An 18,232-nucleotide genomic window follows, 5' to 3' on the forward strand; every position below is an offset into this window, starting at 1 on the left:
AAACGATAACAATTCTGGGAGGCTTAAATGCTATCTCTTTGTTAATCTAACTGAATCTAAAGCCTATAAATCCAGGCTTATCTCCTTTTTATTGCAGTGTTGCAAATATGCTCATAACAGAATCCTGGAAGGGAGGTTTTGCTGAGCTATAGATTGTTGGAGAAGTCAATGACTGCACATAGACAATTGTTAATATATCACATTACTCTCTGGCAAGTACCTACAATCTATACTGGTAGGAAAATCAACTGTCATGAAAAGCACCCAGGAGAGTTCTAGGTAAAATTTTTTAGAAGTCGGCTTCTTTGATTTCTCTTAACTCTTCTTCTAACATTTCTTTATCTTCCTTGCTCTTGAGTTTCCATTTTGTACTTGGCATGAGTACTTCTTGCTAGATGCTGGGGATGTACTGGCAAATCAAGATAGATACCTGCCTTCATGGAGTTTCCAAGATAGTGATGGGGCTTACATTAACTAATCAAGCATCCAACTCAGAGCTCCTTTTCTTACAACCTCAAATTAAGAATCAAAACTATCACTGAATACCATAAATACAAATCTGATTATCCACTTAGTAAATCCTACAGACTCAACCTTTTAGGTATACTTTGAGAGATACAAATTTAGCTATCATTTATATCTAACCTGACCTTCTAAATGCTACTTCCAATACACCATGGCCCATTTAACAGTATCAGACTGCCTGCCATCCTCTGAAAATCACCCTCAGTTTGCATACTATTTTAGCTCTCCCTAAAATATACCCTCCCAAATGAATGTTTGCCTCCTTTGATATTACACTGTCAAGGCCCACTTCAAATAACGCTTCCTTTGTGATACCTTCCCCATAATCCAGATTGAAAATTTCTTCCACAAGCTATGTTGTTTATGCTTTGCTTACAGCATCCACATTGTGTTCTGTAATGTCATCTATTATATAATCTGTGTGCTTCTCCCACCCCATTCTACTGCCTACTACTTCTTGAAGAAACATAACACAGCCAAAGGAATATGAGCTTTTGAGTCAGAACTGGCTCCAAAACCTGGTTTTGTCACTCGTAAGTTATACAATATTGTGCAAGGTTCTAAGCAACTTTGCACTTCAGTTTCACCAACTATAATACAAGGGTAGTATCACCTACCTCACAGTTGTTGTAAGCATTTTAAAATAGTATATGTAAAGTATATAGCACAATGCTCGGCACATGAGTACTGGATAAAATGGCAGCTGCAGTTCTATTATTTCTACTGTTATTAAAATTATAAGGCTGGCTCTATTCATCGTTGTATCTGCACAGTATCTTACTTGCTAACAGCAGGCACAGAGTGATTGTTAAATTGTTAAAAGAAATTGTATCAGTTGGATACATTTTTAAAAATTTAAAAAACTGTAATTTGTAAAATGTGTAAGTCCATATTTACTTCACATGGAAATAATAACTCTGCATCTTGGAGAGGCTACCAACCTCTATGCTCCAGGGTTTTAAAGAAATAGATGGCCAGGCGTAGTGGCTCACGCCTGTAATGCCAGCACTTTGGGAGGCCGAGGCGGGCGAATCACCTGAGGTCAGGAGTTCAAGACCAGCCTGGCCAACATGGTGAAACCCCGTCTCTACTAACAATACAAAAATTAGTCGGGTGTGGTGGTTCATGCCTGTAAATCCCAGCTACTCGGGAGGCTGAGGCAGGAGAATTGCTTAAACCCGGGAGGCCGAGGTTGCAGTGAGCTGAGATCGTGCCACTGTGCTGCAACAGAGTGAGACTCCATCTCAAAAAAAAAAAAAAAAGAAAGAAAGAAAGAAAGAAATAGATTACATTAAATACCACCACCCCTTTAATCAGGAAAAGTGTAAACAGATGTTTTTATTAAAGAGACAGACCAGTAAATTTGGGTAACCTAAAGTTCAAATATTATGAAAAATCTAAAACATGACTTTCCCACTTCTCAGCAAATTGTAAATACTTCCATTCCAATTCTTCAATACTGGTGAAGGCATCTTAAGTAAATTGCTGAAATATACTCACTCATGAACATAAAGTAAAATGAAGGTTAAAGCAAAATGCCCAAAAAGTTAAGCTAAAATTAAAGTGCCATACCAATGTGTGTAAAAAGCAGAATAATATAACTCCTTCTTTGAGAAAAAAATAACAAAATACATCAGGAAATCAGGAATAAATTTAAGTAACAAATAATCTTTAATTTCATAGAGGTTACTATGAAGCAGTCACTGCACAGATACACATAAGAAAAAGTGTCCTCATTCTGGAATGTTTACAATGCCTTGTGGGTTTAAAAAAAAAATCAGCTAGGCGAAAATGCCAAAGATTAAAAGTCCCAAATCAGACTGCATCTTGGATTTGCTCTTCTTTTACTAATAACTTGGTTCAAAGTGACAATGGCATTCTTAAGCGAATAAAGAGATTTTCTTGAAAACTACTGACACTGCAACAATGGATGAATCTCAAAATAATTATGCCAAGTGAAAGCAGACAGTCAAAGAAATTATATTGTATGATTCCATTTATATAAAATTCTAGAAAATGAAAACCACAGCGACAGAAAGCAGATCACTGGTTGCTGAGGGACAGGAGTAGAAGGAGTGGGAGGGAAGGATTACAAAGGGGCATGAGAAAACTTTTGAAGGTGACAAATTTATCATCTTGATTGTGGCGATGGTTTTATGGGTGTATAACATATAAGTCAAAACGTATCAAGCTGTATGCTTTGAATATGTATAATTTATTATAAGTCAATTATACCTTAAAAAGCTGTTTTTAAAAGGATACCTTGAACTGTTTGAAAAATATATAAATCCTGCCCAAGGTGCAATGGCTCACACCTGTAATGATAGCACTTTGGGGTGCCGAGGCAGAAGGATCAGAGGCCAGGAGTTCAAGACCACCCTGGGGAACATAAGGTTCTGTCTCTATACAAAAAAAAAAAAAAAAAAAGCAACTTAAAAATTAGCCAGGCATGGTGGTATGTGCGTGTAGTCCTAGCTGCTCAGGAGGCTGAGGCAGGAGAATCCCTTGAGCCTAGGATTTTGAGACTGCAGTGAACTATGCTCTTGCCAATACACTCCAGCCTGGGGGATAGAGCAAGACCCTATCTCAGGAAAAAATATATATATATATATGTATATATATATATGTGTGTGTATATATATGTATACACACACACACACACAAATATCCTTAAAATATGAACTTCAAGGTTTGTGAAATAACCTTCCTGCCATAGCTGCATGAAGTCAAAGACCAGGGCTAATGACCATTTGACCATTCATAAATGGTATCTGTCAATTACTTAAGTCAGTGAAACTCACTCTTGTTTTTTTCCCTCCTCCTATCCCACCATGGGCTGGATTCTTCATTTCACATCCTATAAAAACTCAGCATAATTTCCAGGTTTGAAATGGCAACGTTCTCTCTGTCTCCTACTGGCAGGGGCTTAATAAAGTGCCCCCGGCACTTTATCCAAATTAAATACAACATGAAGCTTTATCTTCAACACTTAAAAATTTCACCTAGGTATGTGGTTCTGGTAGAATCAACATAAAACTATAAACATATTTTTCTTTTCTTTTTTTCTTTTTGGGACGGAGTCTCGCTCTGTCGTCCAGGCTGGAGTGCAGTGGCGCAATCTCGGTTCACTGTAAGCTCCATCTCCCGGGTTCACGCCATTCTCCTGCCTCAGCCTCCTAAGTAGCTGGGACTACAGGAGCCCGCCACCATACCCGGCTAATTTTTTTGTATTTTTAGTAGAGACGGGGTTTCACCATGTTAGCTAGGAAGGTCTCCATCTCCTGACCTCGTGATCCGCCCGCCTTGGCCTCCCGAAGTGCTGGGATTACAGGTGTGAGCCACCGTGCCTGGTCCCTATAAATATATTTTTCAAATGTGAATCTACAAAAATCTTAACATGTATGCTATCTACATGTGTTACTTCAGAAAAAAATAAATATTCCTCCATACAAACTGTTGTCTCAAACTTCAAATGAGAAATATGAACAAAAACAGCTCTGGGGTAAAAGAGCACTAACAATTGCTCCCAAGATTAGAGGAAGAGATGGAACAGAAAAATAGGGAAGAGCAAATCCCTGAAAATTCTAAAAAAGAAAAGAAAAAAACCTACAAAATATATTGAGGTAATAGGCAGTTATTTTAATATAGGCATAAGAGGATCCTATGAACTGAGAACACTTGCTTGATGTTCTGCTGCAGAACTTAGATCAGTACAAAAGTGAAGGTTTCCTCTTTCCAGTTTTCTTTTCTTTTTTTTTTTTTTTGAGACAGACTCTCGCTCTTGTCGCCCAGGCTGGAGTGCAATGTTGCGTCTCGGCTCACTGCAACCTCCGCCTGCCAGGTTCAAGCCTCCAGAGTAGCCGGGATTACAGGCACGCACCACCACGCCCGGCTAATTTTTGTATTTTTAGTAGAGATGGGGTTTCACCATGTTGGCCAGGCTGGTCTTGAACTCCTGAACTCAGGTGATCCACGCCTTGGCCTCCCAAAGTGCTGGGATTACAGGCCTGAGCCATTGTGCCTGGCCCTCTTTCCAGTTATCTAAGATAGTTCCACATACAAACATGTATATGTTCCTCATATTTTCTCTATTTTATTGCTATAAAGCATGTTATTTTAGAACTCCATACTTGTTTAAATTCTACTTTCAATTTTGTTTGTGACAACATATAGCAATTTCTGCTATTAGGTATCCTGTATAAATGATCAATCTTACATAATTCTAAAAAACCCTAAAGCTGCCGAAAGAGAGAGAGAGAGTGTGTGTGTGTGTGTGTGTGATCAATCTTACATAATTCTAAAAAACCCTAAAGCTGCAGAGAGAAACAGAAAGAGAGAGCAACAGCGAGCGAGCAAGAGAGAGAGTGTGTGTGTGTGTGTGTGTGTGTGTGTTTTAAGAGACAGAGTTTTGCTCTGTCACACAGGCTGGAGTGCAGTGGCATGATCATAGCTCACTGCAGCCTTGAAATCCTGAGCTCAAGTGATCTTCCCGCCTCAGCTTCCTAAGTAAGTAGCTGGGATTACAGGCAATGCTACCATGCCTGGCTAAAAGCTGAAGTTTTCATTGGCGTTCAGAAGGAGATCACTTGTTATATCCTAATAATGTAAACTAAACTACACCTAATGAACTAAGGCATTATAAGGAACTTTAAATCTGCTCCAAGAATAATACAGAAGGGCAAAAAGAAAATAAAAGTTACCTTGAATACTACCATTCAGAGATAACTACTGTTAACATTCCAGAGTACATAGTCTAGTCTTGTCAATGTATGGTGATACATAACTTTATAAATTATAAAAACATGACTCTATGACAATGAAAAAAACAAGAAAAATATATAAATAGTATTATAACTTCCTCTAAAATGCAATTATCTACATTCTGCCATATAATTAAATAGTAATGTCATTAAATAGATGTCATTTTTAACGGCTATATAGTACTCCATCATATAATTATTAATGGGCTTTTATCATCAATGAATATCTTTGGGACAAATCTTTGTGCAATATCTATAATAAATTCCACAAGATGAACTTCTAGAAGTGAAACTGCTATATCAAAGTAAAGGCATATTTTAAGGCTTTCAATTTATATTGCTAAACTGCCCTCCAAATATACAGTATTGATTTCTACTTTACCAGCAGAGAAAGACCTCATTTCTTAATACCAACACCAACAGTGGATATCATTTTTTAACATTTTTGTCATATTAGTAAAAAAACTAATTTTTAAGTTGCATATCTTGACACACTAATGAGGCTGAACTTTTTCATATATATAATGGTCATTTGTGGTTCTATGTAAAATGCCTCCTCTGCCCAGCCCCCGCCTTTTTTTCAAGATGAGGTCTTGCTCTGTGACCCAGGCTGGAGTGCAGTGGCATGATCATGGTTCACTACAGGCTCCACCTTCTCAGACTCGAGCAATCCTCCCACTTCAGCCTCGCAAATAGCTGGAACCACAGGTGTATACCACCATCTCCAGCTAATTTTTATATTTTTTGTAGAGACAGGATCTCCCTATGTTTCCCAGGCTGATCTTGAACTCCTAGGCTCAAGCCATCCTCCTGCCTCAGCCTCTCAAAGTGCTAGGATTATAGGCATGAGGCACTGCACCTGACTCTTTGCCCATTTAAAAAAAAAATGTTAGTTAAAATTCTCTCACTTGAATATAGAATATAGGCTTTTTCTTATGACACGGATTTCTGATCGGGCACCTCGTCGTTAGGTTCCTAATATAGTCCTAACTATTCATTTTGCAAATGAGGAGACTGAGGTCTGAAAGGGTAAAATGACTTATTCGAGGTCAAAAATGAGACAAAAATATTTCTCCTGCTATTTTACAACTAACAACTATACAGAAATTTTATGTAAACCACTTTTAATAGTACAGACAGACTTTTAGAATTTCTAGAGTTATTAGACAGGCTCATTACCAAATGGAATCATGTATTATAAAATGCCAATAAGAAAAGAGAATAATAAAGAAAAACATTTTAAGAAAAGATGAATAGAAGAAAATGGAAGAAATTAACCGGCAAAACGCATCTTCCAACTTAAAATTCACATAAAAGTTAAGCCACCAGAGAAAACAAATATAGAGTGTCTGCACAGGAGGTAGCTCAGACAGGCTACCTGACGGCAGCCCACTGCAGTGTCTGAGTCTAAGCAGAGTGAGAAAGATGTCCACTGGGAGATAGATGAGTTGAGGGTTGGGCTGGGAAAGAGGTGGTCAGCCCTGCATTTAATGTTGGAGTCTCAGAAGGATAAGAAAAGAAGGGAAGGCAGCCTGATGTGAGCTGTCAATGCCCAAGTGGGCTAAGGCAGCATCCACATGAAGTAAAGGATAGGAGTGGCACTAGTCCAGCACAGGGTGTCAGGACCCAAACAGGAAGACATCTACTTGATGGAGAGGAAAGGTGAGTGCCTAATGGCACCAGGCAATTCATTATGTAAATACGTGGATATTGATCAAATAAGTAAACATATCAAGGATGTGCTAGGTAAGAGTGAATTCATACTACAGTTGAAGGGAATTATAAATATAGAATGAACCTTGGTATTAGATGACATTTGAAGATACTAGTGGTAATTTATGGCTCTCAACATAAAGATACAGAAATATAGATGTTAATGTGTATATGCATGCATATGTGGTCATGTAGGTCCCTAGCTGTGTCCACTGAGAGGGCCTGGGAACACTGAAACCCCAATAAGCACATTTAGCATCCAGACTCTGGCGTGTGATATAGGTTGAATATATGTCCCTGCCAAATCTCATGTTGAATTGTAATCTTCAATGTTGGAGGTAGGGCCTGGTGAGAGGTGTTGGGGCAGATCCCTCATGGCTCAGTGCCGTCCTCTCAATAGTGAATGAATACTCAGGAGATCTGATTTTTTAAAATTGTGTGCCCCCTGCAACTCTCTTCCTGCTCCTGCTCTCACCATGTTATGTGCCTGCTCCTGCTTTGCCTTCTGCCATGAGTAAATGCTCCTTGAGGCTTCCTGAGAAGCTGAGCAGATGCCAGTGCCATGCTTGTATAGCCTGTGGAACCAGGAGCCAATTAAACCTCTTTTCTTTATAAATTACCCAGTCTCAGGTATTTCTTTATAGCAATGCAAGAATGGCCTAATACGGTGTGTAAATACCATTCTCCACCAAAAGGGACCTCAGCTCCTTGAAGAATTGGCTGATTCTAACTCAGCAGTACAGGATGGGTCTTGTAGTGGAAACAAAGAAGTCCTTCCTTACTTTCTGGCACAAGATATTCAAGACCCATCCTGTACTGCTGCCAGATTTGGCCAGAAAGTAAGAAAGGACTTAAATCTGGGATAATATGATGATCAAAATAAATAATGATAGTAATGGATCACATCGTAAATAAAGAGGGTTCTATGACCCCATACTGATATAAAGGAATAAACTGAACATTTGATAAGAAATAGGATATTTATATCATCTCAAAGTATTATATCTCCCTATACAGCTTAATTACTAAGGGCAAAAGTAATTTACAGCACAAAAGCCTGGCAAACATCACCTTAATCAAGTGATGTGACTTAACCCCACGAGAAATAAGAAAGATAAAATCATGTGCCACTGATAGAATGTAATAAGAATGTAACAGCATCACTTCTATAATAGTCATGCCAAAGATACAGAACCTGTATCTAATAATGAAGAGTATTATATAACCCCAAATTGAGGTAAACTCTATAAATTCACTGGCATAATAATCTCCAAAAACACCAAAATCATTATAGTCAAGGAAACATTAAGGAACTGTTTCCGATTTTAAAAGACCAATGTGACATAACAAATAATTGCAACCTGAGATTCTAGACGGAATCCTTTTTCTATGAAGTACATTATCAGAACAACTGGAAAAACTTAAATGTGACCTGCAGATTAGATAGTAGCAATATATCAATGTTAACTTCCTGACTTTCATGGACATATTGTGATTTTGTAACAGAATGTCTTATTGTAGAACCCTTAAAGAGTTTTGAAGTAAAAAATAAAAACTTATAGAAGGAGTTTAAGTTGTATGTAAATAATATGCACTGTAATAATTCATTACACAGCAGTCCTCCACTTATCTGCAGCTTCACCTTCCATGGTTTCAGTTACCCACAGTCAACAGCTGTCTAAAAATATTAAATGGACAACTCCAGAAACAAACAATTCATAGGTTTTAAACTGTGTACTGTTTTAAATAGAGCGATGAAATCGCATCTTCTTGCTCCATTCCACCCGAGATGTGAATTGTCGCTTCGTCAAGCACATCCAGGCTATATATGCTACCTGCTCATTACTACATAGGAAAAAAAATAGCATGTATAGGGCTCAGTACTATCTACAGTCTCAGGCATCCACTGGGGCTCTTGAAACTTATCCTCCACAGATAACGGGGGAGTACTGTATAACCATTATATAATTAGCATAGATGTAGTTTGTAGCAGTAGTCATGAAAAAAACACTACAAGATATATTTATTCTCTAAGAACTCTGCTTGTTTTTTGTTTATAATTTTCATGCTATGATATATATCAAAGAATAGAAAAACTACATTCTGCACTGCAAGGTTAAGAGCAAATAAAATTATACTACAGTAGAATAATTTACAAATCAGAAGACTCAAAGGGTGATATCATATAATCATTTATTCTGTTAGCTCCTTGTTCCCTTTTTAAAATATGACATGTAGGTTAAGTCTGTTGAGGAAAAGGAAGATGCTTTAGGCTGTAGTATCAATATTCCCATGTCATTTTTAATTCTATCGCTGAAGTGATTCACACGATAAAATATTTTATTTTCCTACATCCCTATCAAAAACAAATGAGGAAAGCAATTCACTTCATAGAAAATAGTGCTGTTAAATCAGTCTACAAAAATGGGAGGGAGCAAACACATTTCTGGTGACTAACGTTAGAAATATCTGGATTCTAAAATATGAATTTGATCTTCTATTTAGTTGGTTATAGAACTATAAACATTGCAAACTCTTAACCTTTTAAGCACGTACTCAAGTTTCCAAACAAGTTTCTAAAATATAGGTAATACTAAATTTTATAGATAATACATAGCACTCTGAGCATTTCCAATACAAATCATTTACTTTATAAAATTTATTTGGAAAACATTTCACTGCCTATTTTGTATCTAATACCATATTAAGAATAAAAGTTGCTTGATGTTACCATGGTTTTTATGAAAATACATAAACATTTTTTTAAAAAGAATAAGACATAGTCCCTGCCCTTAAAATCAGACTAGTAAGGAAGAGAAAAAGTGAAAATAGTAATTCAGTGATACATATAATAATAAAGACAGGCTATGGGAACATAAATCAAAAGCATTCATATTCCCCTCTTAAAGAGCTTGATCTGCCAACATTGGAGAAAAGGGCAATCCTATATATCCATGATCCTGACATACCTGCCTCAGGTAAACTAGGGGAGATACTGACCGAGTTAAGCCAATCAGACTACCTCTTCAGGAAATCTGTAGAAAGAAAAAATCAGTCACACAGAAGTGAGCATCAGAGATTCAAAATCATATTTTAGGACCGGTAGACATTTTCTGTCATGTTCTTACTGATAAAAAAAAAAAAAAACTAATAAAAGCCAGAATGGAGTAGGCACAGAAAAACAGAGGTGAGAAATCATGAAGGAAAATAGTTTCTGTGATGCCCAACTATGTTTTGTGATTGGATCCGAGAGTCTCCAGTACCATTAGTATGAGTCCCACCCCCTCTTTTTACTTGAATTTATCTGATTGAGTTTCCATTCCCTAAATACCTAGCCAATCCTGGAGAGGGCCCTGAAATGCTACTAAAGGAAGTAATGCCTGAGTTGAGTTTTCTCAAAGCAAGAGGCATCAGCCATTCTGGGATATTTCGTAAAGAGGAGACAGTATGTTGAGGCACAATAAAGCACAGTCCACTGAGGAGACTCTGAGAACCTCTGATAGCTGAAGTGTGGGACTGTAAACCAAAAATAAAATTCTAAGCCCCCCAACCAACAGACCCTTCCCTTGGCCCGGGGCATTCCAAAGTTAACCCGAAAAACTAGTTAAGGCCATGATGGGAAGTGGAGGTCCCACATGCCTCATTTATACCCTCCTCCCTTTGAAATTCAGGCACAGCTGACCAACATTAATATCAACACAGAGACCGTAAGATTGATAGAACAGACTCTTTAAGTCTGGTAAGAAACATTTACAGTCTATTCTCTTGCATGATAAAACCTTATTCTCTACAACCTCTTATCTTAACCCAGACAATCCTTTCTATTGATTCCAGGTCTTTAGATAGTAACTCTTTCAACCAACTGCCAATCAGAAAATCTTTGAATCCTATTAACTGGAGCACAGCACCCCACCCCCCAAACTTCCAGTTGTCCTACCTTTCTGGACCCAATCAATGCACATTTTAAATGTATTGATTGATGTCTTATGTCTCCCTAAAATGTATAAAACCAAGCTGTAGCCCAACCACCTTGGGCACATGTTCTCAGGGTCTCCTAGGTTGTGTCATTAGCCACTGGCTACTCATATTTGGCTCCAAATAAATCTCTTCAAATATTTTATAGAGTTTCACTCTTCTCATCAACAGGATAGAAGATTAAGACAGTAAGACCAGAGAGATATCCAAATCTTGAAAGGCCTTTAATAACATGGTAAAATGTTTGGATTCCACCATTACCTGCCCTTCCACCATCCTTCCTTCCCTTCCCACTGCCCCAAGGTTATATAAGCTATGGCCCTGGGTCAAAGTGCTGAGTTCTTCACACTTTAAAATTGTTAAAGGTGGGGGTGGGGACACAAAGAAGACTATGCAACAGAGATCACATGTGGTTCCCACAAGGTCTAAAATATGTATGATCAGTCTCCCAGTCTCCCACTCCCCCATTAAAGAAAAAGTTTGTCTAACTCTGTAGTAAGAAATTGAAACATTTTAAGTACGTGAACTAAATCAAGAGGAGGATTTTTGCAAGATCACTAATAAAAGTATAGAAGATGGGCAGCACACTATGCATAAGAAAACTGGCAAAAAATGACAAAAATAAGAGGTAAATCTAAACAACAACAACAACAAAACAGAAAGAAAACTGGCACAAGCTACTGCTAAGTTGAAGGGAGAATAATGGTCTGAACTAAAGCAGTACTATCAAAATGAGAGTCAAGGATCAGTTATGAAAAAAAAAAACAGCTCACAGGATAGTCTCAAATGCTTAACATTGTTTCTAGACCCTTGCATGGACTGACCACTACCTCCTAACCAGTCTTAGGCTTCCCCTTAATCTTTGGCTCTAGCTATGCAGGCTTTTAATCAGTTTCCTCCCTTATATCATCCATTTCCCATTCATCCATTCCTTTCTTAGTCAACACCACTAACTTCCGAGCTTCTTCCATCTACTACTCCCCTACCCTCAAATTTGGATCTCTCATTTACCCCATCATTCAGTCAATAAACATTATTGAGCACATGCAATAGGGTAGGAATGTGCTAGACTTCAGGGTACGATGACACAGACACTGTTCCTGACCTAATGGAGCTTATATTTTATGATGACTGCTTCTAGTAAACTTGATCATTTAAGTTAGTCAAGCAGCTTAAAATTATTTAATGCAGGTATCACAGAGTAAGAAAAAATTATCAAGTGTTATCACCCATTCTGCTTTATACTTGCTTTAAAATTTTTTGCTTTTTAAATATATAAATGTATTGACAGATTTAAATTATTTTCCGAATTTTTGTCAAAATTAGAATAACTATACTTTTATGCATAGTTCCTCTTTTGATGTGAACCTCCAGATCCAGGTGTGACAAAAAACCCAATCTGCTTGTATATTTTGATATATCTAACAAAGTCTATCACTATGTTTTGAAAGATTTTGTACGCCAGACTACATTTATTAAATTGGTATTTTCCTTCCATATTTAGAAGCTACATCCCCAAACTGTAAATGGCTTGAGATTAGAAAAAAAAATTTTTTTTACTTTATACTCTAATATCACCATTCTGTGGCTGGCACACAGTATTCAATAAAGGTATGTATAAGGGACTGTATAACTTCCAATTAACGTTTCTGATCAGCATGAGACAACTGTGGTAATAAACTTGGTTGATATCATTCAATTAGAAAGCAAATAAATTTGACATTTTCATTAGCTTGTACAGCCCTAGAGTGGGTAAACTTTTTGCCCAAAATATTTTTGAAAGACAGAAAATACCTCAGATTAATTTATATTATTATTCTTAGAAGAACTGAGACCTTTATATCGGAACCCTTTGCTAAAGAGGGGTCCCTAGTCAGATAAATTTAGGAAACTCTATGTTAAACAAAATTAAATATTTAACCTAAGTCCTCATTGTGCTTTTATATGCTGACATTCATTCTATCTCCAAAAGACATTTCCAAATTTGCTGAATCTCAGCATCTTTTTTTACTAAACACTATCAATATGGTAGGACATCAGCATTCTGAAGACAACTGTCTGGAAGCATCTACTAAATTCGGTAGTATTTGAAAGATAATCACAAAATGAAAAGAATACTTTTATGTTAAAAGCTTAAAATCTCTTACCTTTCTAGCTGGTGGGCCATGAGCTTTATTTACTCTGCTTCCAGGAATACCTTAGCTGTTATCAATAAGCAGTCCTTTCTCAAGTTTCCATCTAGTATCCTTAGGGAAAAAGAGAGGCAGAAAAGAGTGAACTTATTACCATGTGGGATCTAAATTAATAGCCTCTTGTATTTCAATTCCATAGAATTTTTAAAAATGTTTTCTTAATGTTTCAAAAATGTATGTAAATTTTGCCTCCCATTCCATGTTTTTCAATATAAAACTTAAGGTTCTCCCTCCAAATTGTCAATGCTCCAGGAAGATGTTTATCCTGTAGCCTCCCGTAACTCCTGGCATATTACCACCTATTAGAGGTATTAACAATTTCAAGGATGGAAGTAGGGCAATGAAACCTTGGTGAAAGTAGAAAGTAGAAAAATGAAAGAGGAGGAGTCATAGATAACAGGTGAAATGTCAGTGCTGAATTTGAGCATCAAAATTTTTAGAGTGGAGATTAACAGTTTTTCTTCTGTCATTGCTGCACAATAAAACCCATGGGACCCAGTCTATGTGCTTATTTGGAAAAAGCTTGACTTTTAAATATATGTGTATCAGTTAGGATTAGGTTCAGCTGTTAATGACAGAACACTCAAAATAACAATGGCTTAAATGATTCAGAAGTTTATTTCTTTCACAAAAAAAATAGGCAACCCAGAACCATGATCGTCTGGAACCAAGAGTCCTTATATTTTGTTGGTCTGCCATCCTCAACATGTGGCTTCTCCTTCATGGTTTTAAAAATAACTGTTCAAGTAAGTTCTAGCCATCACATCTGCTGATCAGACAGCAAGATGAGAAAACGGAGATAAGCAACAGCTTCCCTTTAAGGCAATTTTTCAGAAATTTCACAGGAAACTTTTATTTACATTTCATGGTTTAGAACTTAATCATATGACCATAGCTATCGGGGGGCTAGGAAATATGTCCTTTATTTCACCATATGCTTAAGAACTGGAGCATCTACCAATAAGAGAAAATAATAGGAGGAATATTGGCAGACAATTAGTTGTTTCTGTCCTCATACTTATTTCATTCTAAAATGTAAGATGTCCAGATACCTCATGGAGATGGCTTGGCAAACTACTAAAGAGAGTTTTCGAAAGCAGAAGGTCCTGTCAGGAGCCAAGACTAAAATTCATAAGGACTTCTTTAATATGTAAGGCTAATCTATAGGTGACAAAAGAAAGGAAAAATATGAAGACCAGAATGACAACATAAGAGCAAAGAAACAACCTAAATTGTTGTAGTTTGGAAAGGTAAACTCACATACTCAGTCTACAAAACTCAGAAATGACTGCTCAGAATCATTATGTAAATAATGGTGTGGTCAAGGTGAGAATGAGTAAGAACCTGGCAGAAAGCTCAGTTACCAACCGCATTAAGAAAAGGCACAATATTCAAAGAGAAAGACACTTTTCTCTACATTTTCTCAGTGCTGAGCTTCCATTACCAGGTCATATAGGTATTGGGAGATTTCCCTATTGTGCAGAATGTTGGAAAGAAGGGTTGCACTTAACTTTGATTTCCTGACACTTTCAAGATTGCTTGAAACATGTTTAAATATTTAATATGTTTAAAACACTGTTGTATCAGAAACTAGAAACTCATTTCAAAGCTGGCAACAAAATTATGCTTTATATACAGGCTGTTCCTTAAGGGAAAAAGGACCCAAATAGTATATTCAGCCATACAAATGTAAAATAGGGACTACAAAAATGAAGCAGCAATTCAAAGGACAAATGGCTCTGTGGGATAATGTAAAGGACCACATCTTCTTGACAGAGATAAATTTCTGCAAATTGTTTCTTTCAGAGAAATGTTTATTTTTAAAGTATGGCTTCGGGTTTTCCTATTTGTATAGAGATATTTGGGTTCTTATTTCAGCAGTTACTCACAAAAGACCAGGTACAAAAGTAATTGCGGTTTTTTCCATTAAATACAATACCCTAAAAAACTGGAAGACAAACTGGTATTGTCATTTCAAGCAAAAGGAAATAAGATAGCCAGTTGTAACTGGCCTGTATAGCTTATGTCTTAACACATGCAATGTTAAGATAATCACCCAGACTTTGAACAACATTAAAAATAACATCCTTTTTTTGTAACTTGAAAGGCACAGATGTAAGGAGCCTCTGCTTTGCCCCCACTACCTGACTTATTGTAGACGTCTTTCTTACATAATCATGCATCACTTAACAACAGGGATACATTCTTTGAGAAATGTGAAGTTAGGCCAAAACATCATTGTGCAAACTTCAGACTGTACTCACACAAACCTTGATGATATAGCCTATTGCTCCTAGGCTACAAACCTGTACAGGATGTTACTGTACTGAATACTGTTACCATTTGTAACAAAATGGTATTTGTGTATCTAAACACAGAAAGAGTACAGTAAAAATACAGTACAAAAGATTTTAGGCCGGGTGCTGTGGCTCACACCCTCACACCCGTAATCCCAGCACTTTAGGAGGCCTAGGAGGGTGGATCACAAGGTCAGGAGTTCGAGACCAGCCTGGCCAATATGGTGAAACCCCCGTCTCTACTAAAAATACAAAAAATTAGCTGGGCATGGTGGCGGACGCCTGTAGTCCCAGCTACTCGGGAGGCTGAGGCAGAGGAGAATCGCTTGAACCCAGGAGGCAGAGGTTGCAGTGAGTCGAGATCACACCATTGCACTCCAGCCTGGGCGACACAGCGAGACTCTGCCTCAAAGAAAAAAAAAAAAAAAGCCACCACCACAAACACACTGTTCAGCTATACAAAAATATTTTCATCCTTATTCTAATAAGCTTTTTTCTATCTTAAAAATTTTTAGGCCGGGCATGGTGGCTCACGCCTGTAATCCCAGCACTTTGGGAAACCGAGGTGGGCGGATCACCTGAGGTCAGGAGTTCAAGACCAGCGTGACCAACATGGACCTCATCTCTACTAAAAATACAAAATTAGCCGGCGTGGTGGCGCACACCTGTAATCCCAGCTACTCAGGAGGCTGAGGCAGGAGAATCGCTTGAACCTGGGAGGCGGCGGTTGCAGTGAGCCAAGATTGCACCACTGCACTCCAGCCTAGGTAAGAAGAGCGAAACTCCATCTCAAAAAGAAAAAAAAGAAAAAAAAAATATATATATATATATATATTTTTTTACTTTAAAATTATTTTGTTAAGAACTAACACACAGATACACACATTAGCCTAGGCCTACACAGGGTGAGGATCATCAGTGTCACTGTCTTCCACCTCCACATCTTGTCCCACTAGGTCTTCAGGGGCAATAACATGGAGCCGTGATCACCTATGATAACAACGCCTTCTTGAAGAATACCTCCTGAAGGACCTGCCTGAGGTTGTTTTAAAATAAACTTTTTTTTAAAAAAAAGTAAAAGTACACTCCAAAATAATGATTAAAAAGTATATTTAAATACATAAACCAGTAACATCATTGTTTATCAAATATTATATACTGTACGTAATTGTGCTATTTTTTCCTTGTCTTAATGAAAGACAAATGCTATACTTTTATACAACTGGTAGCACAGTAGGTTTGTTTACACCAACATCACTACAAATGTGAGTAATGTGTTATACTATATCATGATGGCTACCACATCTTATATGTGGTCTGCTGACTCAAAATGTTGTTATGCAGCAAATGGCTATATTTGGATATCACTAACCTGTGGGTAGAATCTCTGCTGAAATGTGCAAACACTGCTAATGGCAAATTTCCTGGTAAGAGCCAAATACTGTGACAAGAAACAGGGCCCAAAAAGTAGGCATCAGTATGAGAAAGGAATTAATCCTCTCTTGGGCATGGACTCAAAAGTGTGTAACAGATGCAAGGGCAATCCTGGGTGGTGGAGAGAAGTTAGCTTCTGTCCCTGTGGGAGGACAGGAGGTAGGCAGGAGGTGGACAGTCTTTCAAGGAGGCAGTATGGGATACAGACAAAGTGGGGTATGTATTACTAAAGGTACACACTAAGGCTTTCCAAGGGATACTTGAGCAAGACAAGTTTTAAGAAAATCAGCTTCTGTATCTTCATCTTCCCTTTGTTTGCTTTCCCAAAGATGATCTGCTTACTTTCCCAGAGCCCTCATTCTCCCACTTTTCACAAGAAATCCATACCTATCCCCATCCCAAATCTTATTAGAATGAGTTGCCCTAGGTTGTAGAAGCTTCCATGGAACAAAACAAATGGATAATTTAAAATAAGAGTGCCTTAAAACCTCCATTAATCAAGACACCATTAACCCTCAAGCTTCTGGCTTTCCCTGTCTTACAAATATTTCTATTAAAGGCAAAGCATAGCTTTAAGAATTGGTGTTCTGCTTTGTGTTTAGGAATTCAGATATACTTTATTGTATAGTGTGATGACAGAAAGAATAACAATTTTCATTTAATGATTACCTCTTCCATTGTGGAAATACCATACAAAAATGCATTGTCCAGAGAGGGAGTTCCGCAAGAATGAAGAAATCAGTAAAAAATTTTAAAAAATTAAATGTATATTTGCTGCAAACAAGTATGATAGAGTCATTAATAAAGTATTTTAAAACATTAAAATACATTGGATTCAAATAAAATTATGTTGGAGAAGTCGAAAGAAAATAAAGTTTAATAAGAAAAAGGGACGCTGAAAACTTCCAACTGTGAAATGAATTAATTCAAGCTTGTTTTTTAAAACCAATGACAGCATCAAATCACTATGATATTTAGGTACTTATAAAAGTGGTGTATCTGGAAAAAACAGAAATTATATTTTTTCAACAATTTCAATCTATGATGAAAATTGTAGGAATCAACTTTAAAATGTGCAAGGGTAGAGAATTTATCAAGTTTCTTTTCAGGAGTATATGAGTGTATTAGGCAGAATGGCCTTCCAAAGATGTCCATACCCTAATCCCTGGAACCTGTTAATAGGTTACCTTCCACCACAAAAGGAACAGTGCAGATGTAAAAAGACTACACAGATCTTTGCTAGGCATGGTGGCTCACACCTGTAATCCCAGCACTTTGGGAGGCCGAGGCAGGCGGATCACCTGAGGTCAGGAGTTCGAGACCAGCCTGGCCAACA

General features: G+C 37.4%; 1 protein-coding gene across 34 annotated transcripts in view; it reads right to left on the reverse strand.

The window, feature by feature from the left end:
- Positions 1–18,232, reverse strand: part of ATF2 (activating transcription factor 2) — a 97,348-nt gene that overhangs the window by 65,957 nt on the left and 13,159 nt on the right. For 25 of the 34 annotated variants that reach the window (XR_010149647.1, XR_010149645.1, XR_010149648.1 and 22 more), the window contains 1 exon segment: positions 13,121–13,219. Coding sequence is in view for 2 of the 34 variants with exons in the window: in XM_063790148.1 (XP_063646218.1) it covers positions 13,121–13,140 (20 nt within the window). In the remaining 32 variants the exon portion in view is untranslated. 34 annotated transcript variants of the gene reach the window in all.

Source organism: Pan troglodytes, chromosome 13 (assembly GCF_028858775.2).
Source record: "Pan troglodytes isolate AG18354 chromosome 13, NHGRI_mPanTro3-v2.0_pri, whole genome shotgun sequence".
Taxonomy (NCBI): Eukaryota; Metazoa; Chordata; class Mammalia; order Primates; family Hominidae; genus Pan; species Pan troglodytes.